Below are 21,257 nucleotides of genomic sequence, written 5' to 3'. Positions count from 1 at the left end.
CAGCACGTCGAGTCTGGCGCCGGCCGACCGCCTGCCGGACACCAGACTACACGCATACCTATAACTACCCGCAGTGTTTTATTGTTTTACCGTTATAGATATCAAATCGTCGCCGTGCCCGGTAAAATATAACCGCGTGGATCCTTTATGGCTCGACCCTGCTAAATCACCAGGTTGACATCGCCATCCGAAGCGATCCGAAATTTTTCTCCTCTCCAAACACGACCACGATCCTTATCGCGGGGGACTCTTTTTTTTACTTCTTCGCAGGTGCTCATCTTGGGACCATGGGAATTGTCGCAACAAGATTCAAAGATCAAATATAAATGTGTGTGTGCGTGTGTTTATCTTATCTCAATTACCAGCGAGTTTATGTTGCTAATGCATACACACACGTAGGGTAGGTATAGCTATAACAACCAAGTGGTAGCCACGAGCTGAAAAATAAACAGCGACACGAACAACAACCTGTTGCCCCGCGCGCGCGCAGCTGAAGTGGTAATTACTGTTGCGGATGACGAGTGTCAAAAAGGGCATAGCCCACTGCCTGACAGCAGGGCCGGGTACGGGCCCGAATAACATGATAATGATAGCCTTAATTAGGCCCCGCGCGCGCGCGCTCCTTCCTCACCAACCCGTCGCCAACGTATCGAACTCGTTTCGCATTCATCTCACCACAAAGAGCAAACACATACACACTGCTTGTTAGCGCATACGCATACTATACACATTGTATAAATATCGGAGGAAATTTTATATTACTGGTTGATGTTGTGGTACTATAATTACGCGCATGCTGGATACATGCGCGCCTTCGTTTATGACATTTCCAACCGTGTGTGCTGAGGAATTAATAACATCATTTGCACAATTCGGTATTTTATCTTTCGACGAGCTATCAGAGGATGTTCTCCACCTCTCTCAGCGGCCGGTCTGCCGTAAAAAAGAAGTTGTTTGTGGGATTCCGTTTAAACTTCTTGATGTGTGCACAATGAACCCTAGCTGCGTGACACCATCTCCTGATGTTCGAGGTTGTGTGGTGGGTATACCACTTTCCAAATTGGACTATTAGCGCGTTAATAAACATATCTCATTGTTAAATAAAATCCACATTCTATTTTCGTGTTTGTTTTGCAACAAGGATGAATGACGATAATTGAATACAACAGGTAAGAGAAATCGAAACGGGAGCCACCTCATTATTCATATCCTCACAAAGTATTACCCAAAAAATACAAAGTTAGACTAGTGTGGTGCAAGTTTAGCCCCGGTTAATTGATATGATGTTAGTAGGCCACCCGTTGCGTAGAGGCTGACAGGTCCCATACCTGCACCATTATCCGCTTGTTAACTTGAGAACGAAAAACTCATCGGTGGGAGGACGAAAGCTGATTATTGTGGGCCTAGTGCCAAAACAGTTCCCGAGCACGCATTCATCATTTACCTAATCGCGCGTGCGTATTGTTAGACTTGCGTGCTCCTTGATAGACACACACAGACACACAGGGAAAGTATGTTCGCGTGTTTGAATATTAAAACGCCCCAAATTTCCGCATCGAACAATTCGGAATTGATCAACCGCAAAACGCGTTGATCGTATGCTATGCGCCCAAAGAGTCATTGTTATTATAATTACCGCCCACATGCGGATGGGCCAGCAAGCCATAATTCTCGAAATGCTAAACGGCGCCTAATAACTGTTATCCGCTCGGTGGAGAAAAAGGTTTGTTTGCTCAACCACCTGGTAAGAGTTATGACTGTGCTGATGTCATGGTCCTGCCCCATGGGCAGATCCCGAACGTTTACGATGTCAGCGCGCAACGTGCGTAAAACCTATTGAGTACCCCAATCATTCGCAAAACTCGTAATTCATGGTAACGCACCATGTCGCGCCTATTTTCTAATCGGAATCAATTTTGATCCACAAACAAGCGCGTGGTAATTGTAATTGCACTCAACTACAGATAAGTAGGTTTATGTAATGGTAGATGGTATATGCGATGGCAATTTTCAATTAGCCTTCGCAACGACCATCATTATTGTTCGAGTGGAGAGAGAGAACGGGGCAGAGCACACACGCAGCCCGAGGCGTTGCTCCGCTAAACGATTATCGGCATAATTTATAACATAATTATAGAGCAATTGTGACAGGGTGTGATGAAATGCGTGGGACTTCGGTAGTAGACCACCGAGAAGGTACATCGCTAATGCCTGTGATTACTGTACGCGCGTCTGATGGATCATTCCGGCCACGGGTTTATTGCATCTAGGCGCAAATTCGACGATTACAGGCATTTCTTTCAGCGCTCCAAAGTAAATAATCCACCGGAATGTTAATAGTCACTCATCGCATACAAATCACAAAAGATATTACCATCAAGATTAATGTTTCATTTCTTACATAAATAATATTAAAATTTTTGCAAAATCTTCATTTTTTCGTGTAAAATTACAAACACATTTAATTTTAAACGCCAGCTGTTGAGAGGAAAAGTAGTTTGCACCTTATTTTAAAAATATCAATGTTTTCTCGGGTTTGTTAGCAAATAAGCGTAAGTATTCGATGTCAAAGTCACTCGACATTACTTTACGAGTCGCTGAGAAGAAGGTTTCTGCACGGGCAGCCGATTTGCATGCGCTGCACCAAAATAAATACACACCGTTAAACTGCTTAAGCACATATACACGTACACCAGCCGCCGACGACGCCGTGCATTCGCATTCTGTCTGGTGGCTCGTTTAAATTTGATTTTATTATACAGTCAAGCCGGCGGCTATCAAGCGCAAATTTAAATGCGCGCTTTTCCGTCTTTAATACACACAAAACGCCATCATCGCCCGGAATGTTTACCCTCGGAGAAAAAATATAACCGTTTAAGTCTTTTATCAATCAATTTTACATCTCCGTTGATAGATATTTGCATAGCACGTCCAGGCGCGCAAAATTGAAAAAGCACAACTGCTGGTGTGTGCAATCTGCGCCCTAGTCACGCGATGTGCAAAGCTGAAAATTAAAACAAAGCAAAACTTGTTCGGTACTTTATAACCGATAAAGTTTATTCTATACCGCCTCGGCTTGTGTAGGGTATATATGAAACAAATAGCTCAAAATTTATTACTATATTCCCATCATGAGCGCTAAGCGAGCGTGAGTCTGGCGCTTGGCGCGCTCAAGAAGTAAGAAACAGCAACAATTGATTGTCAGTTCGTATCGAGTTGCTCGCGCGCGCGCAGCCACGAATGGATAATCAAACTCTGGCTGTGCATTCTTTCTTCGCCATACGCACCGAGCGCGCATAAACGGCGAAGGTGCCCCCCGGACAGGTGCCTCTTCGGACGACCAATTATCGGACGACCTGCTGGGCCGACTCCGGCGCGGCGTGGAATGTGCGCGACCACCACCAACTCTTCTGCATCTCTTCCAGCATCAGCATCGCACACCATACACACGCATGCTAGACATTACTTTCCACAAAACTGATTTATAAATGTATAAATGCACATATTTGCGCACCGAGGTATAATTTCCCAATCGATTTTTGCGTGCATCCATCGACTTATTGTATTGCGCGCCGCAATAATTTACAGCTATTAAAAGCTCGTGGACGTTGTTAATTATTTTAAATGCACGCACGCACCTTTTACGCCGGCTGAGTGAGGTTGCGACCGGCCCGAGAACTTCGGAGTTGTTTTAAAAGGCAATAAGTTAAAATATGTTTACATAAGATTGTCAGTGGATCCGCCTATGCTATGATTTATGGTCGGGCTGATGAATATGCAATGCGCGCAACGGATTTCAATAAACCTGACATGATAAATGGATGATCTACCGTAAAATAAAACCAACTACACGCACTCGGACGTGACGTGAACCCGGGCACCTAATCCTTTTCGGAAGTTTCGAATTTTACGTACTCACACACACGAAAACAATGTGAGTACCAAACCGCAATTATGAACGTTAAAAACTGATTAATCACACAACTCACCTCAGTGTCGTACTTCTGAAACTCTTCGTCGTCTTCGTCCACTTCGAAGTAGAGCTCAGTAGACGTGATCGAGACGATGCCAGGTGCGACGATGCCGGGCGCGATTAATTTCGCCTTGGTGCTAATGTTGACAGGTCCTGCGAACGTATAATTTCTCGAATTAGTTTGCTGTCACGCGTTTGCCAGGCGGCGGATGGCACCTACCTGTTAAATCGTTATCCATTTCGCGGTCGTCCATTAGCAATTCGTTGTCGTCCATCAAGTCATTTTGCATTTGTTGCTGTTGTTGATTACGCGTCGCGGCCAATTGTGCATGAATTTCTTCGCGTGCCTATTGTAAACAAACAAGCAAAGACTTGAATGTTGATATTTGAAACATAGATTGAAAGTGGATAAATAAGTTCGAAATAAATACGAAGTTTGCATCACAGCGCCATCTATGGGCAAATCTTTGAACTACGGGTGGAACGCACTATATACAAACCTGTAATATTGCATCTTCTGGCCCGCCATGCTCCAAAGCCGCTTTCAATGTGGCTTCCGGATGACTGGATCCCAAAGGATTATGCACAAAGCGTTTCCTTCTGCGTGCGTCATCCTCCCAGGCATCCAATTTCCAAAACTCTGTTAACCTAATACAGCAAATCAATAGTTGTAGTCAAAGTTGGAAATCTGTTTCTCTCGAAAACTTACTTTGCTCCTTGCGGATCCATATATCCCCAAGCGCCATGTTTATTGGACATGATATTTCTAACTTTTTCCAGTAGGCGACTCGCAATCACATTATCCCGCCGCCTCGCCGCTGTAATAAGATGGTCGCACATTCTCTCCTCCTCTTTCCGATCGAGCAGAGTTTGAGCGCATTGCGATTCAAAATCTGCGTGCTTGAGCACATCGTCGGCCCTCATGCGATTCAAAATAAATTCGGCCTCGTTGGCAACGCGCACAATGTGATCCTTCATGGCATGGGATAAAAGACGACCCTCATTGATGAGTTCAATAAACGCAAGACCGGCGTGCTTCTGAAGCGAGTTTTGCCATTCCTGTGAGCACAATAGCATTACAAGCTCAACGACCGAATTGCTATTTTTGAAAGTGGTCAGGCCTTTGCCTTCCATTAATAATTCCTGTCCATGCGAGCCTACTAAGGTTTTCGACAAGAAAGGAGCAAAATCGACCATAATTTCCCGCAAAAGAGGACAAACTGAACCGAGTGCCATTTCTAGTTTTTGCGTCAGCGATGCTTCACGCGAGGGAGTGGGTATTGGAATGTGTTCGACTAGGTTGTTCACGGGTAGATCATCAGGTCGGACTTGAGTCGTAGTCTGAATAATGTTCTCCGGAACGCGTACAACGGAAATCTCGGAATGTTGCTTCTCCCCGCGCTCATTTTGAATATTGCCTTCGATATCAATATGACCGCCATGCGTTAAATTCTGCATGTTACGCGTGTCCTCTTTATGATGCACTTCGCCATCTTCGTTCAGATTAATATCCGTCCAATTTTCATCGTTGGTAAGTTTATTGTCCTCAATGGTTTCGTTGCCTTCTTGGTTACTGCGTGTTTCTGCCGAGTTAACCGAGGTGATTTCCTCTATCGAATCAACACTCTGAAAACAATTCATTTGTTTATACCACAAATCTGATACAACTACGTTATAAAAATGTTAGTAACATGCCATGCCATTTTAAAAATGTCCCCTCTTGATAAAAACCACTGTTCTAGAACCAAACAATATCAATTACCTTATTACGAGTGGTAAGATCAGTACGATTACGACTGTTACGAGCATGCCTCATCCCATCCATAGAGTAATCTACTGAGAATCCGTGCCCAAGACTCGGACGCTGTCTTGCGCTAACCTGTCAGGCGCACAACCAGCCAAAAGGAAAGCAATACGTTAATTAGAAGTGATTAATTACGGTTAAGATAAGATTGTACCCCGAAAGCATTCATTTTACATCTGATTGTAGCATGCAGTTGTACAATATTTACAAAATACAGAATATCACCCCATTAGCCCATTCAAGATTCAAGTTAGTGTAAAAACCAGTTACTGATTACGACGTTTACAATGAGAATCGTGCCAATCGACCTACCTTGATTGACGGTGGTCCCGAGTGCAAATCTTGGTCCTGCACCGAGTGATTATCGTCCATTACATATGCGGTAATCACTTCATAGTCGCCATCTTCGTGTGTCTGACTATGAATTGCCCTAGAGCCTGCAAACACACTCATATTAATTGGGCACTTCTTAAAATATAAGTAAAAATAATCTAGCTACAACAGAAAGTAAACTAAACAAACAAAACGTAAAATAATTACAATATATCCACATTTTATGGGCAAATTAAGATATTAAACATAACACAAAACGCTAAATAACCAGTGATTTTATGCGTGCGTATCAAATTACCTGCATGACTGGCAATCGAGTTTCTATGGTACCTGTGGTCAATCTTATGGTTGTGATGGTGGGAATGGTGGTTATTATTGATATTATAGTGATGTTTGACATAGGAGTGTCTATGACGCGGATAATTATGATAGGGCGGTTGCGCCGCATTAGGATGTGAGCCTGGTAAGAATTGCGGATAGACGTGATGTGACCACTGCGGGAATAGGGGTCTCGCACTTCCCTCTGCGCCACACGAGACAAGAAAAACAATGTTAGTAACACATCCCTTCACCACATTGCTAACAAGTTACAAGATGAATACACATAGTAAATGTATAAATCCGTTGTGTGAGTAAGCGTGTAAAGTGATCGCCACCTAAACTCCTACAGTCATACAATTAACTAAGTTTTACCTTGGGGACTATCCGCATGATGGGGACCATTACTTCTGATGGCTGGGACAGGACTAGGCGCTCGTATCGTCACGGGTGGTTCAAGTATATCTCGGTATTTGGACACCATCAACACTGAGATGAAATAGACGATCGCCAGTGACAGAAACTGCGCTTGTTTCGTCTCCTCCTGTAAGACAGGTAATTAGAGTGGGATTAAATCACATGGTGCTAGTGTTATGCCTGTGCGAACGTTCTCACCACATCTCTGTAGATGACCGCCCGAAGACGATTGACGTCCATGTCCTGCAGCAACTTTTCGGGGTCCTTCACAGGACTGGAGACATTCGACAAGTTTTCCGCGATATTCTATACAAGCGAGGATTGTATTACAATCAACTTGTTATACTGGTAGGAGTAGATATGATGTGTAGGCTGATAGTAAAAACTTACCTTTGGTGAGCTGTGAACGCCTCGGATGAAAGATTGTAAATGTGCGGACTTGTGATTAGCATTATGTGGCTGTGCAAGAGTGTGATGCGGCCGGCTTCGTTCTTTACACTCCAGACAATTACGGACTGCACAAGTGCACACCTAACGCACACGCGTGATACGAAATCAATTTTATCATTCTATGTACAATACATTGGGTGACTTTGTGATAGCGATAAAAGAAACACTTACCAATCGTAAACATTGCCGTAATATACCACCGCAGGACATATTCTTTTCGGCTTCCAGTTCGCCAAAGTTTAACGAACTGGCGAAAATTAACACGTCCGCCATATTGACGAGTCGTTGCAAGAACGACACTGCCACTTCAATGGGCATACCTTGAGTCGGCTCGATTACATCCAATTCACTCTAAAATATAAAACAATCATGTTATTAAAAGTCATCGGTGCAGGAATCGATTCAATTACATTTGGAGATGTTGCAGAGGCGAGGAGTGGCAACAGCCCGCCGCAAGCGATAATCAGATTATCCGCCAGCTGCGATATTAAATGGACCGTGTTCACCACGAAGATCGCATTATCGCTGCTGTTAACGAAATCGAGCACCGATTTGGTCGAGTGTGATCGCCACACTTGAATATCGGTTTCGAGCGAGAACAACACATCGGATAACAGCCGCTGGTGAATATAAGACCATTTGAATTCCGGAATGCGGAACGGCGGACGCGTAGGGCCCGGACTAAACATCGGACGAGTGGATGCCGAACCGGATTTGCGTTTGGCGTCAAAATGATTCGGTTCCACCTGTGTGGATGTAGACGCACTGCGTGGTCGTTTCTGTGGCGATGCATGCGCTACACTCTCGCCATTGACTTCCGGCGGTAGATCCGACGGGTTTGGCGGTAGACTGTTGCGTCGTTTTATCTCTTCGGCAGATATTAGAGGGCTGTCGGCCACAGAGGGCTCGCTGCTGCCCGTCTCAGTACTTGTCGGATAATGACTAGGATCACATATTTGCGATATCGTCGAGATCTTCTCGACCTCCGACACTTCTTCGTCGGCGTTTGATTGAATTTTCGTCTCTTCGCTATGACTAGATTCAACATTGGACGGCTCTAAATCTACAGACACAGCACTATTATCAACAATTGGCACATCGTTAAGTATTTGCGCTTGCTCGGGCGCTGGTTCCTTTTCACTCTCGGCTGCTTCATTACTCTCAACGGCAACTGTTTCTGCCTCATCCTTTTCAACTATTTCACCTGGAATATCTTTCGATGGCTCGTCCTCCTCCTTCCGTTCGGTTTCGCTCAAGTCCGTCGGTGTTTGATACCTTTCCGATAGATCGCTATCCTTCTCCGGACTGGTTGGAATTATCTCCGCCATTTTAGAATCGATAACGGAAATGCTCACGTCTTTCTTCGGACTGTTCTCGGGCGAAGAGGGCAAACACGGTTTCTCATCGCACTCTGCTTCGTTCACATTATTCACAACCTCGTTTACGGCTTGGACGATTTCTTCATCCTGCACTACGGGGGACAGTGTACCGTCATCTTGAGCAACAATCTCCAACATTTTCTCGCTCTTCAGTAGAATTTCCTCGACAATCTCTTCAATAATTTTGGCTTTAGGATCGTCTTCATCCTCTTCGTCTTCGGGATGTTTTTCAGACGTCACTGATGTACAGCTTTCAGAGTGGACACCATTGCAGATAGGGGACGATTTCGTTGATGATTCCGGAGACAATGGTGACTCTTTGCCTAATTTAACGTCACTGTACAAATCACTAGTCCTCGAATCTAAGGAAACACCCTCACTATCGTCGCGCTTTGTCATAAAGGACGACGGACTACCCTGGGAGATTGGCGTATTTAATTCGCAATTGCACATCGGTTCAGTTTTCTCCGATGCCTGGTCAATCTCTTGAAGTGCGGCGCTTGAGTTGCTCCACTTGCCCTCGTCATGGTACCCATTGGCAACCGTTTCGTTTTGTTGCTCCCAGCCGGATATCGTGCTGATGGGTCGCTGCTGTCTTACGAGCGGGTCGGTGATGTTATCGGCGCGTTGGCGCTCGTAGTGCTCGTACATTTGCGCAAACTGCAGTTTAAACTCTTCGTACGAGACCTGCAAACAAACCAAACACTCATCAAGTTTCAAGTCTTCGCTAAACTGCCAGTACACACCTTTGAGTGGACAATGGCGAGCGTGTCCACCCATACTCTCCATCCGCCGTATTCGTATTTAATGGCGTGATGCAATAACATGCGGAAGAGCGAGTAGACCATGTCGGATAGTTTCTGCTCCTCGCTGTTCTTCGGATGGATGTACGCCATCGCAATCAGCCACTCCTGCCAAACGGACATTTGCAGCACAGTGCGACGGTTTTCGCGATTATTGTTGCATAACAGTGTCATGTCACTCAAAAATAACTTCTTCACTTCGAGTAGTTGTTCATTTTGTTTCGACTGTCTTATAAGCGTCGCAACAACTTTAAGAATCACTAGAAACAAACAAATACAGAATCAGAATGGCACGAAAACAATGGAATTAAAATGTGATTATACTTGGATTCTCGAGACGAAAATTCGATTCCGGTTCCGGATGTCTAGTGTACAAAATCTGCTGACTAATATGTTCCGTCATTATTTCATAGAGCACGTTGTACGTGGGCAAAGAGAGGCATTCCTCGTTGAGCAGCAGGCGCTCCGCTAATAGGGTGTACAAGTTGTGAGGGCTCATTACGTCGTATTTCCGCTTGTGCGTGCTCCGACTGAGGAAGAAACCGAGCAATTTCAGTGCCTGCAGCCTAATTAATTGACTCTCGGATGCCAACAGTTTAAATATAGTTCGGACGCCGTGCTTGCAATCAAACGCCGGTACCATCGACGAAGGATGCTCCGACATCAGAGAGATCAACATTTGTAAGACATCGTGGAGATTTTCATCCTGCAAATATAAAAAAATATAAAAATACACGTACAAAAGCAATTTTCCTTATTACTCTACATACTTCGTGTATTGTAGTCAAATAATTCAGTATGCTCTGAAGCTCATCATCCTTGACTCCGTTGCCGATCATGATTAGCTGCTTCAGGAAGAGCAAGATGTACGCGCGTATAGCGAGGATGTCCTTTTGAGCCGGCCGGGGACCATCTGGCGGGCGCGGCGAGAAGAAAGGCCAGTTAATCTAAGCGGGCGCATCTAAATCGCAACTTACCTAATCCCTTGGGAGTGATGCCGCTCTTGGACCTGGGATTAGCCACCCAGTAGTAATACTTGAGCGTGTGGACCGTCTGCAGCACGGTGGAGACGCGCCGGACGTTCGAATAGATTTGCGTGTCCGATAGGAACTCGGTGGCCAGATACGAGTAGAGCTTCGATTGCACCGGCGCGGGCGTGTAGATCCACAGCGCCGGATTGAAGAGCACATGGTCCAGGAGCTGCCACGTCAGGAACGAGAAGCAAAATAACTAAATCAAAATGGATTAACCTGCCCCGTACTTACCAGATACACAGTTATATAGATTTTTGCGATTGGGTGTTCGTATTTTTTTCAGTACTCGAGTACGAAATGCGGAATCAAAGCAAGTTTACGCTAACTATCTAGATGCATTCAGGCATGCGTTCAGTGTGGATTGCAGGAGAGCGCAGGAGAGAAACAAGTCTAAACTATTCAACGGTTTCCAGAAAACAAAACGCAGAATGGCAATAAATCGATACAGAATTCTAAACAAAGAATTACAATCAAACAGATTTTTTCAAGAGCTTAATCCTGCATAATAAACAAAACAATTGAATTCGAAAAATAAAATCCATCGGTCAAAATTTCGCTTGATCCGTACAAACAATTTTCATAAAATGACCACCGCAAAATCGAAAACAAATAATGAGAATAAATAATCAAATTTATGGATATAAAAACATAATAAAATGGATTGGACCGGATTGTTTATTCGAATGTTAATCAAATTTTTGACAAAACTACAAGTCACTTCAAAAGCGTCCCATTGGCAAACACCCGCATCCAATTAAATCAATTAAATTGAAACAAAAAGGAAATATTCATGTGAAACCCAGTCGGCAAACTAGATCTATAATTGAAAATGTTAATTACATTTGCATCGTCGATGGAAACTCATTACTAATTAGCTACGAGCGTTCGAACGCGTCATTCAAACCAATGACGTTTTTACCAAACGAGCTGTGAATTAAAATTGCACGTGGCAGTTTCCAAATCAGCGAACTGAAGTACTCCAACTATACACGTAATTATCTAAAATAATATTGTGTGACCGCTGTGGTAAAAGTTTCAGTTGCGCGTAGCACTAGCGATAATATATAAGTAATTATTTGCGTAAATTGCATAAAAACAACATGCAAAATTGGTAATTTTCATTTCAGTTCATAATAAAGCAAATAGAGTAAATAGAACACAAATGTTGATATTAATTATGCTGCAATAATAGCAAATTATAAGCGCAGTTAATTTAAAATTGAAACATTTTAAATTATTCAAAACAATACAAAAGTTTATTCAAAAAATTGGACTTTACATCCCCGGAAAAAAAATTCCACGATATCAGAGCGTTAAAGTTTTCCAGAAATTAATTAATGCGCGTTCTGATGGCGTTAAGCTGTCAGCACACGGCGACAACTAATAATCCGCCGTTATTAGAACAATTTAATTTATATGCAAATTTCCCGTCACCAGATCGTCGCCACACGCTAATTTATAAGCCACAGCGGTGGAAACCATCGTCACTGTTTTTGTAACTCGTTAACGCTCAGAAAAGAAACGAAAACAACAAAACTATCAAAGAGATTAACAAACAATAAACTATCAGAGCCAAAAAAGATGATAATGTATATCAAAATGCAATATCTAATTCGCTATCAAAGAACTGTGCATGCCTTAGGAAACTATACCACCTATTCAATCAACTCTGTAAGAAACACGATTAGAAAACAAACAACATCGGAAAGACTCTCTCCCTAAACGAGTTTACGTTTTTGGCATATTAAATCGAACGCATCGATCGAGTTTACATTACGCTTCAGTCGGATATGGTGCTATTAAATGGACAATGATAATGACAGGGTGGTGGTGGTGGTGGTTGAAGGCGCATCGAGCTTGCCGTATTCCGATATTTACAAGTGGTTGGTCGAATAGAGGAGAAGTTGGACAGACACGCACTTACCTGTTTCAAAAGCAACTCGCTGTTGGCGCTCAAACAGGTGACGAGGTGTTTGGTGAGGCTGAGAAACGAGCCGAGCACATCGATGGTCAAGTGCTCCCTGGACGAGCGCTGCAGCATGAAGCTGATGACGAGGAAGCCACGATTCTGAATCATGTGCTGCTGCACCGTCTGCGAGGTTTCGACCAGTTCGCAGATAAATCCGAGCAACTTGGAACTAATACGAGGAGTTTTGTTAGTTAGCTAAAACTAGCCAAACTTAGCAGTAAGGCAAAGTTTGCTGGGGTATTACCATAAGGTCGAGTCGCGCTTTGAATCCGTCGTAGTGGCACACTCGTAAGGTGAATCCAGTTGGGAAAACAACGGGAAGAGAACCTGAATGCCGCCGATCGAGTTCAGCGTGCTGTGGATGGAATGCGTTATCACTGCTTTCACGTCCTAAAAGACAACAACCACAAAACACATCTGTAATTTCAAGTCAAAACAATTCTTTGCCTGCTATAAAGTACATTGACTTTAAAGTTGGATAGTTGAGTGAATTATGCTTCGAATAAATTTATTACGGCGAGTTGGAAAGCGTCGGGTGCCATTTTCTTGTAATGCGACGTAATTTATTACGCACTATTCGGCGACGAGCGCAAAAAACGCCCGACGCACCTTGCCGGAATGATTACTCTTTTATGATACCTATAAGGGCATAAATTCAGACGTGCGGCGAACGTCCGAAATGATAGCGAGATATTAGCACGCATAAATCACGCCGCGCCACCGAGATACGCATCACAACTCACCCTCAAGTCAAATAAAAGCATATAAATTGAAATTTCGACGTTAAGTACCTCAAGATTTCAAATCAAATAATTTCATCCTCTATACTTACTTGTAGCATCAATGCGTGCGGTGTGTGAACAAAATAAGAAATGTTGCCCTTCGGTGCCGACTGCAGACACAACTGACTATCGGTCGCCACCGGATTGTACATGAACACAATCGCACTGGACAATTTCCCGTCGTAGAGAACCTGCCATTGAATAATGAATATTTAGCTGATTGCGAACAGGTTCACGGGAGCGGAAAACATGGATGACACACACATACACAATACAAGGGGGATGACTACTACGGCAATAATTGTACTCGTACATAAAGGGGTAAAAACACAACAAAGCATAACAAAACAGTAACTATGTATGCACTGCCGCAATTTAAAACTTGTTCCGCACGTGTCAATGCAAATGCGAGGAGCTAAATACATTCGGAATAAGTACTTTAACGAGAGAGAATACAGCAGCAGTGCGCTAATTAAATTATAAAAATACACAGCAACACTTCACACTGTCCGAGCTGGCAGGAGGGGATTATACTCGCAAACGGGGATGAAGGGATTGAATGCGTGGTAGAAAAATAATTAAAACAAGTTTTACAGTTAAAACATTCACAGGAATTAAAACGCGGTGTTACGTGACACGAGAATAGTTTTTAATTAATTACACGAAAACCAATCAGGTAACAAAATTATTGAATTTTTGAAAATTTATAAATATAAAATAATGGAATCGATTTCCGTGTAAACAATTAAAAGCGTAATTCTGCGTAACTATATCACGATATTTTCTAGTAAACAACATAAAACAATTGAATTTTAATCATCCCTTGATAATATTAATAATACCTGCGTACTGTAATTCCACGGACACATAGAATGACACAATTACTAAATGTGTACCTATGAAACAAAACGGGTGCACACAGTACGCGCGCCGCATCAGCGGCGATCGTTATGCCGAATATAATATGTATGCATATTTGTTTGGCAATCGCAATTAAATTATTCGATAATGAACACATCGCGTCTATTTACCCGAGCGTCGTAACGACGCGCAGTTACATTCCCCAACGCGTCGCTTCGATTACGACGCCGCACATTACACATTAATGCATATTGCATTTCCGCCTTTCGGCGTGCGTGATCAAATTAAAGCGCGCGTAATGAAATTTCACGGGAAAATATATATATGGCGAATATCCGTCGTGGTATAGAGAGACATCGTCAAACGCAAAACGAATTAACCAAAAATAAAAGCATGCTTACGGAACGTGCATCGGATGCATTCGGAATCTGAATCTGGCTGGAGGCCGGGTCGGCGTCGGCGACGGCTGGAGGCAGCGCGCCTTCGTCGCCGCCGCTCGCGTCACTCACCCGTTTATGATTGTCGGGTAAACTTAAGTGGCACTCGTTGTCGAAGCGAAATTGACTCTGTAATAAAGTAATAAGCAATCTTCGATATTATCCGAGCTACACCAGAGCTAAGGAAAGTATTAAATTACCTTGTAACCCGGTCCGAGGCGATGCATCGCGCAAATCTGATGCGTCGAGATGGCTTCACTAAAAAGATAAATGGCGGACATCTGACCGCAGAAAACGCGTTCCTCGTCCAATTCTGGTGTCGCTCCAATGTAACATTTATCGAATGGCTAGAAACGTCGAAAAAATCAAATAAACATACAAATTCTACGCGCAGACTCAGAAAAATTGCATATGCAGAGTATTTCTTTTCCGCAAAAAGAAGATACATCACATCAAAAGGTAAAATCTATTTGAATGCTATTTTCCACGCGCATAAAAGGTATCTGCCCCGCGGCATTGACTTTTCCATTCTACGATTCGTCGAACTCTGCGTACGGTATCACATTCTTGTCGTCGGCGATATTCTTATGGGAAATAAATAAAACGCATTCGTTTGAAGCATCGAACGATTGAATCGTTACTAGCGCAAAACTACTCGCAGAAAATTTCCGATTCAAAGTAAATCTTCGCCTTCGTTTGTGCAGTGCACAAGATAAATGATGAAAGTCAGTGTTGTGTGCGCGCTCACCTCGTTCGTGTTGACGAACCACGCCATCTCCGTGCTCGACGCCAGCTGCCCGTTGACGAGACACTTAATTTCGCTCTTCGTCCATCGGTTGTAGATGTACACCACCGCTAGCATGTACCACTGCAGAAAAGAGGCAAAACAAATCGTAAATTACATCTTCGATCAAATGAAAACCCCGCGAAGAGGAAGAAAGAACCAAAAAACATGTTTTCGGCACGGCATTTATTTATACCTTGCGCGGCTGAAACTCGTACTTGACGCAGTGCTGGAAACCCTTGCCTTTAATCTTCATCGACGTCAATACCAAGCAATTACCGACAAAGTGAGCGGTGTAGCCGACCCCCTTGCTCGTTTTGAAGCTGGAAATAAATAAAACCGTGAATTTTTTTTCCGCTTGCACCAAATATATATCAATTGGTACGTACCAATACAAATACGGTTTTTCGCGTTCAATGTTCACCGAATTGATGGGATCCAGGCGAAACCACGTGGTAAACGTAAAGCCATTCTCATACGGCCATCTTGCCAACGGTGGCAAAACGATAGCCTGCAAAAATCATCATCATAATATAGAGCTGGTAATGGAGGTATATATAATAATTTTTATTAGTTTAGAAAATATTTCCAACGCACCGATCCCTTGCGGCCCGGAAAGCTGAAGAAGACGTCCGGGCCCGATCGTTGCGGCATCTGGCGCAGGACGTTAAGCAGCTTTGCTGAATGTCGCGGCTGCCGAGAAAAACATTTTTAATGAAAAGTGCTGTGCTGCTGCACAGAAGCAGACAAACTCACCCATTTTCCGTTGACCGCTTTCATTGCGCCAAAGAGCAGTTTTAATTCTTTTACAGTTATACTATAGCTGGCAAGAACTCCCAGCATCTCTATTAATAAATCTACAAGAAGAACAAAAAATAACACATCAAAGATAATTAAAATTAAAATTACAATATTCTCTTAATGTAACAGTAAATCCAGGATGACAAACAACAAACGTGTAATTATTGAAATGAAAATTCCACTCTCCACTCGCGGCTTACAATTTTAATGTCAACATATAAAGACTCTGCTACACGTTGTATGATAACGCAATGTTTTTCTAATTTCTTTTTATTACCCTCCGATGGGGATTTTACCGCCCCCGGCTCTGGACCTGTACGCCTACAATGCCATTTACCTTTTTCTTCATCCACCCTCGTTTTTCTCCCCCGAGAAATCCCCATTATTGTTATTATTATGGCGATTAAACAAAGGAATAAAAACGAGAAGCGACACGCCGGAAAGAAAGAAACGCAGATATAGAGAAGGATAAGCAACAGTACCTGCGACGACGAGGTCGGCATTGCGAAGCCGTTTCAGGACGTGCTCGATGAGGCCGACGTCGGTGCACGCCTGCAGATTGCGAACGCTCTTCCTTAGGATGGCAATGAAGACGCTCCATATTTCGGCCTGCAAATATACAAGAACAGACGACAAATCAATAAAGCAAACTGGAACTCAGAAAAAATAAAGAATAACTAAAACTGGAGCGTACGGATGGGGATAAAGCTGCGTGCTGATGCGTGTCGTTGCGCACCGAGCAAAATTACAGCCCGTCTGGCGAGCGGAAAACGTCTGTTGTTTTGCATCCGCGCTTGTTAGGTGTCACGACGATGATGATCTGGAAGTGATGGTCGCGCGTTTGCGCTCGCAAATGGTCCGGCATTTATCATCGTGTAAATGCCCAGCCTTTTCAAGTGACACGTGTCCAAAGCACGCGCACGTCGTGTTATTAAAAGGTGTATGCCTGCGATAGCCACCGCCGCCGCCCTCATCCTCAACCATTATTATTAATATAATATTATTTCTGTGCCGCAATGTAATATTTTTTCTTCAAACCGCAAAAAATAAATAAAATTCATTATTTTATCTTGTATTCCCAGCATTTTTCAACGCATACACTTTAAAATACAAACCGGAGAGAATAATTTAATAATTTTCATAATTGCGTCAAGTTAGTCGTAAATTCGCTGTCAGGAGACGCAGCGCAAAGTTAATAACAAGCGCACCCGGACGGGACGCGGAAAAACGGCGGAATGCCGGAATATTAAATGCGGCGCACTTTTCACTCTTGATTAGCATACATTTATACGTTCATGTGCCACACAATAAATTACAAATTTTAGAACCGAGTTAAACTACAAACAAATCTTAGCAAATAGGAAAAATAAATGGTGGAGGCGCCGGGCGATCCAATTACATTCGCATTGCGTGATGAAATTTTACAACACACATACTGCATATGAACGCACACTTGAGAGAGCGGGTGGAGTAAATGCCAATTTGCCGGTGGCTATTTGCGCAGTGTTAATGGAATCCGTGTGCAGAAGCAGACACCTCTGTTGATTCGCGCAATAAACAATACGAGATCAATGTTTGCATCGCCCGGCGGTCAGCGCGCACAACAATCCACTTCTTACAGCCCATAGCACAACACATTCCGATCATTTCAAAGAAGCCGCCCCCCGATTGCCGCAAGTATTTCGAAATTAATTTCCAACAATCCGAGCACTCAGACTCGGACGACAGACGAAACTTTGCCGAACTGTCGAGATTCAAGTTCCAAGAAATTCCAATACGCAATTTACTGCCGCACAAAAACTAAGTATATCGAAGTTGGAGGCGGCACGATGAAGAGTGTATTGTGAGAATGTCATATTTTAATTAAATTTTCGTCTTGCAAGTTTTCGGTTTTTTGCTTTTTATAACGATGCACGGAAAATATATTCGCAACCCACTTCATAACATCAATATTTGCACGGCGGCGGCGGCACACGTTACGAACCGGCCAATTGGGGGCTTGGATTAGATGCATGAGCACGAAGTTGATGCACTAGAGTGCACGTCGAGATGAAATGTATATTTGCGTACGATCAACTCAAACTCAACCGGCAGCGAGTTTTTAAAAGTTCCTTCACCTTATATCCACATTAGCATCAACTTCAACCACTTGACACGACTTTGGAGTGAATTATAAATTCAGACACTTGTTATCACACAAAGAATCTCATCGCACAAGAAAGTAATGTAGAAGAAATAAATCACATTGGCAAGCAGGAAAATTGATCACACGGAAGCTATTAATCAGTCATACGTATCGCCGTCAATTAGCGCCATTCATAGCGCGCGTCTGTGTCACCGACGTGTTTGCGCCGTGCGCGAAGATTACAAAGCGCTTTCGGGGTGGTAGCGAGATGATGATGAAACCTCATTAATGCATTTCGCGCCCGGCGCCCGGACGCAAGGACGTCGTAAACGGAATGCCATTACCGAGTTGGTTGTAATTAGGCGAATGCGCGCCACGCCGACCCTCGGCATTATGCACTCCGTCAAAGCGGCGGGCTGTACGCTGCATTATCCATTTAGTCAAGGTGCTGCCAGTCTATAATCGACGCTCGATGCTCGATATCATTGATAGCTTCTCTGCCCTCGGGTGCAGACACAGAGAGTAGTATGCGGTGACATGCCAACAAGGGCATTGATTTCGGTCAAACTCATCCAAAAACTATATTTTACTCACACAGAAATTAATTTTTTACTAATCGGCAAGTTTTTCATATTCCCAGCATTATTAATGCTGTTTTAATGAGAACATGTCTACATAATCCTTACTATTGAATTCATACCGAAAGCTTAGTGTAATCGTGCGTTACACATAGTATTAAATGCAGTAAACCACTCGTTAAAAAGGCTCTAGCGTCCAAAATAACGAGTGCACTTTTGAAGTAAATCACCCTCTTCCCCTCGCCTCCCTGTTGCTTGGGACTCTCCTAATTACGAAAATTCAAGTCTGCGGCGACCAAAGTTGCGCGAGTCGCCAAAGCGGCGGCGGTTTTGACCATCATCATAATTCGCAATGCTAATTAGAGAGGTAGCAAGGGTCGTTCAGGGCGGGACAAACGAAAAGCCACCGAAAAGGACAAGAGACAACTCTCCGCAAACTATGCAAGCAGCACAATCCAACGGTCCAACGCACGCCCGCCAGCATCTTCAACGGCTCCACAACCCTTTTACGAGCACACACCACAAGCGTCCACCACGCAAAAAGGTCCCGACCGGAAATTATTGTTATTGTAATGTCCACACGCGGCGCGCACACCAAGTGCGGCTGCAATTAAGTTACAACAACTCTATCGGGGGCCCTGTTGAGCCCGCCAGCGGTTAATATACTGCGAAAAACATATTCGAGCGAAACAATGGCACATGAATTGGACGTGGGGCCGAATGGAAATTCCGAAACGAGATATTATCAGCGCGCCGTTGCGCCGATAAGCCAGCGATGCACGCGCAAAATGCCCAAAATACACATACAGCGCGACCACGAAAGCACCCCCAATGGATGATTGCTAACTTATGCATAATTTATGAACAGCCTTAATAACTGCGCTGTGCGCTCCGAATCAACAGCGGCGCGAGGGCGTTTAGATGTGTTGGGTGCAAATTGTAGATTCTCCGATCCGATGAGATGAGAAATTGCAGATGAAAAATTTGATGAATTTTGCAAACTCAATTATTCCACTCATCCTCACTTACTATATTGTTGCCTACGTCTTTGTTTAAGTTCCAGCTGTGAAATTGATATTACTACTACTTGATTATCGATTACAAATTGACTGATGAACATGTGAATATGCCTGCTCCCTGATAAAAAATGTCCTCGATATTTAGTATTTTACTATACGCAACAACCATCATGATTGATGCATTATTAATTACGCGCCTCGCTTGAGTGAGAGCTTATTGTAATAGGAAATTATTGTCGGTGCTGGCAACATTTCGCACAGGCCCTATATCAAACTGTCATCGTTGTGTCGGTGAGTGTCAATGTGTTGAGAGTGTATATATATATATATATATGCGTATCGGATATCGCGTATCGCGCGTATCTGGTATCGATTTTTCAAAATTTGCGGACCAACCTTTCTCGGAAGCACACCACCCCCGAGCAGCGCGCGGCGTCAAGCGATGATGATGAATGATAAAAAAATTTGCGAAACGCAAACGCAATGTGAAATGTGACAGTTTTCATACAGATACACTCTCTCCTTCGAATTTAATTTATGATAGCGTTAAATTTGCGGATGCGGCCCATTTTTCGGCGGAGGCGGAACAAAAAATAAAAGCATATCGACATGGCTTTCGTTTTTATTATGTTTTCATTTGTATTGTGCTCGGCGGCGGAAGAGAAAGCGAATCCGACGTCCCTCGGTGTGTGCGCGTTTTTATGGCTTTAAATTCTCGGGATAATCTTCGTGTTTGTATCGTTTTTCTCGTCCTGATCCGCTCCCTGGACGCGACAAATTTAATCGCTTCGATGTTTCTCAGTATTAAAGAAATATACGGCTGTTGAAATGTAATCGTAATATTAGCAAAATATTTATTTTTGAATAATTCATATTCAACACAATGAAAGTGCTAATCACCATTAGCAGCGCATTGTGCGTCCGCCTGTCAGCGAAAGTTTTAAGCAGGTGTTGTGGAGCGACACATCAATGCCTGAAAATGCTTAATAGCGGTAAAGTAGGCTTATTAAAATTCAGTTTATCGCGCGCAAAACGGCGCGATTCATTATCCCCTCAGAGCGCGTGCGGCCCCATAACACACAAATTAAACTATCTAACTATATTTGCCGCTCCGAGGCATCTGGCAGAAGAGTTAACCAACGAATCTCTTCCGAAAACGACTCCCCACGTTGTTTTGTTTCCAAAGTCGGATTATGCTATACAACACACACAAGCCTCCCTCGCGTCAGCAGCCAGCTTACAATTCAACCCGGCCCCGAAAAGTTTATGTTAATCGTCAGAGAATTCACATTTGTGCACCCAAATGGAAAATAATGTATGCTAAAACACATCACCGGGTTGATTTGCGCATGCGTAGCACATTGATTCAATTTACGCACGTTGCAAATGA

At 43.5% G+C, this 21,257-nt stretch overlaps 1 protein-coding gene across 15 annotated transcripts in view; it reads right to left on the bottom strand.

The window, feature by feature from the left end:
- Nucleotides 1–21,257, bottom strand: part of rg (A kinase anchor protein rugose) — a 103,621-nt gene that overhangs the window by 21,126 nt on the left and 61,238 nt on the right. For 2 of the 15 annotated variants that reach the window (XM_065301956.1, XM_065301951.1), the window contains exons 3-29: nt 16,628–16,754; nt 16,101–16,201; nt 15,942–16,037; nt 15,734–15,855; nt 15,541–15,667; nt 15,309–15,428; nt 14,761–14,907; nt 14,525–14,689; nt 13,313–13,453; nt 12,725–12,870; nt 12,436–12,649; nt 10,455–10,707; nt 10,248–10,390; nt 9,802–10,183; nt 9,421–9,737; nt 7,706–9,361; nt 7,467–7,646; nt 7,236–7,376; nt 7,026–7,151; nt 6,804–6,972; nt 6,409–6,633; nt 6,090–6,214; nt 5,736–5,852; nt 4,683–5,599; nt 4,474–4,621; nt 4,194–4,320; nt 3,990–4,126 (exon numbers count right to left, since the gene is read on the bottom strand). In XM_065301956.1, coding sequence (XP_065158028.1) covers nt 3,990–4,126; nt 4,194–4,320; nt 4,474–4,621; nt 4,683–5,599; nt 5,736–5,852; nt 6,090–6,214; nt 6,409–6,633; nt 6,804–6,972; nt 7,026–7,151; nt 7,236–7,376; nt 7,467–7,646; nt 7,706–9,361; nt 9,421–9,737; nt 9,802–10,183; nt 10,248–10,390; nt 10,455–10,707; nt 12,436–12,649; nt 12,725–12,870; nt 13,313–13,453; nt 14,525–14,689; nt 14,761–14,907; nt 15,309–15,428; nt 15,541–15,667; nt 15,734–15,855; nt 15,942–16,037; nt 16,101–16,201; nt 16,628–16,754 — 6,669 coding nt within the window. The remainder of the gene's footprint in view (nt 1–3,989; nt 4,127–4,193; nt 4,321–4,473; nt 4,622–4,682; nt 5,600–5,735; nt 5,853–6,089; nt 6,215–6,408; nt 6,634–6,803; nt 6,973–7,025; nt 7,152–7,235; nt 7,377–7,466; nt 7,647–7,705; nt 9,362–9,420; nt 9,738–9,801; nt 10,184–10,247; nt 10,391–10,454; nt 10,708–12,435; nt 12,650–12,724; nt 12,871–13,312; nt 13,454–14,524; nt 14,690–14,760; nt 14,908–15,308; nt 15,429–15,540; nt 15,668–15,733; nt 15,856–15,941; nt 16,038–16,100; nt 16,202–16,627; nt 16,755–21,257) is intronic. The other 13 variants (XM_065301963.1, XM_065301952.1, XM_065301960.1 and 10 more) reach the window with 11 other exon arrangements.

The sequence above is a fragment of the Atheta coriaria genome, unplaced genomic scaffold (genome assembly GCF_025399875.1).
Source record: "Atheta coriaria isolate IRGN ID8LTWV9N9 unplaced genomic scaffold, Caltech_Dcor_3.1 hic_scaffold_5_pilon, whole genome shotgun sequence".
NCBI classification, from domain to species: Eukaryota; Metazoa; Arthropoda; class Insecta; order Coleoptera; family Staphylinidae; genus Dalotia; species Dalotia coriaria.
This window is presented reverse-complemented; position numbering and strand designations above follow the sequence as displayed.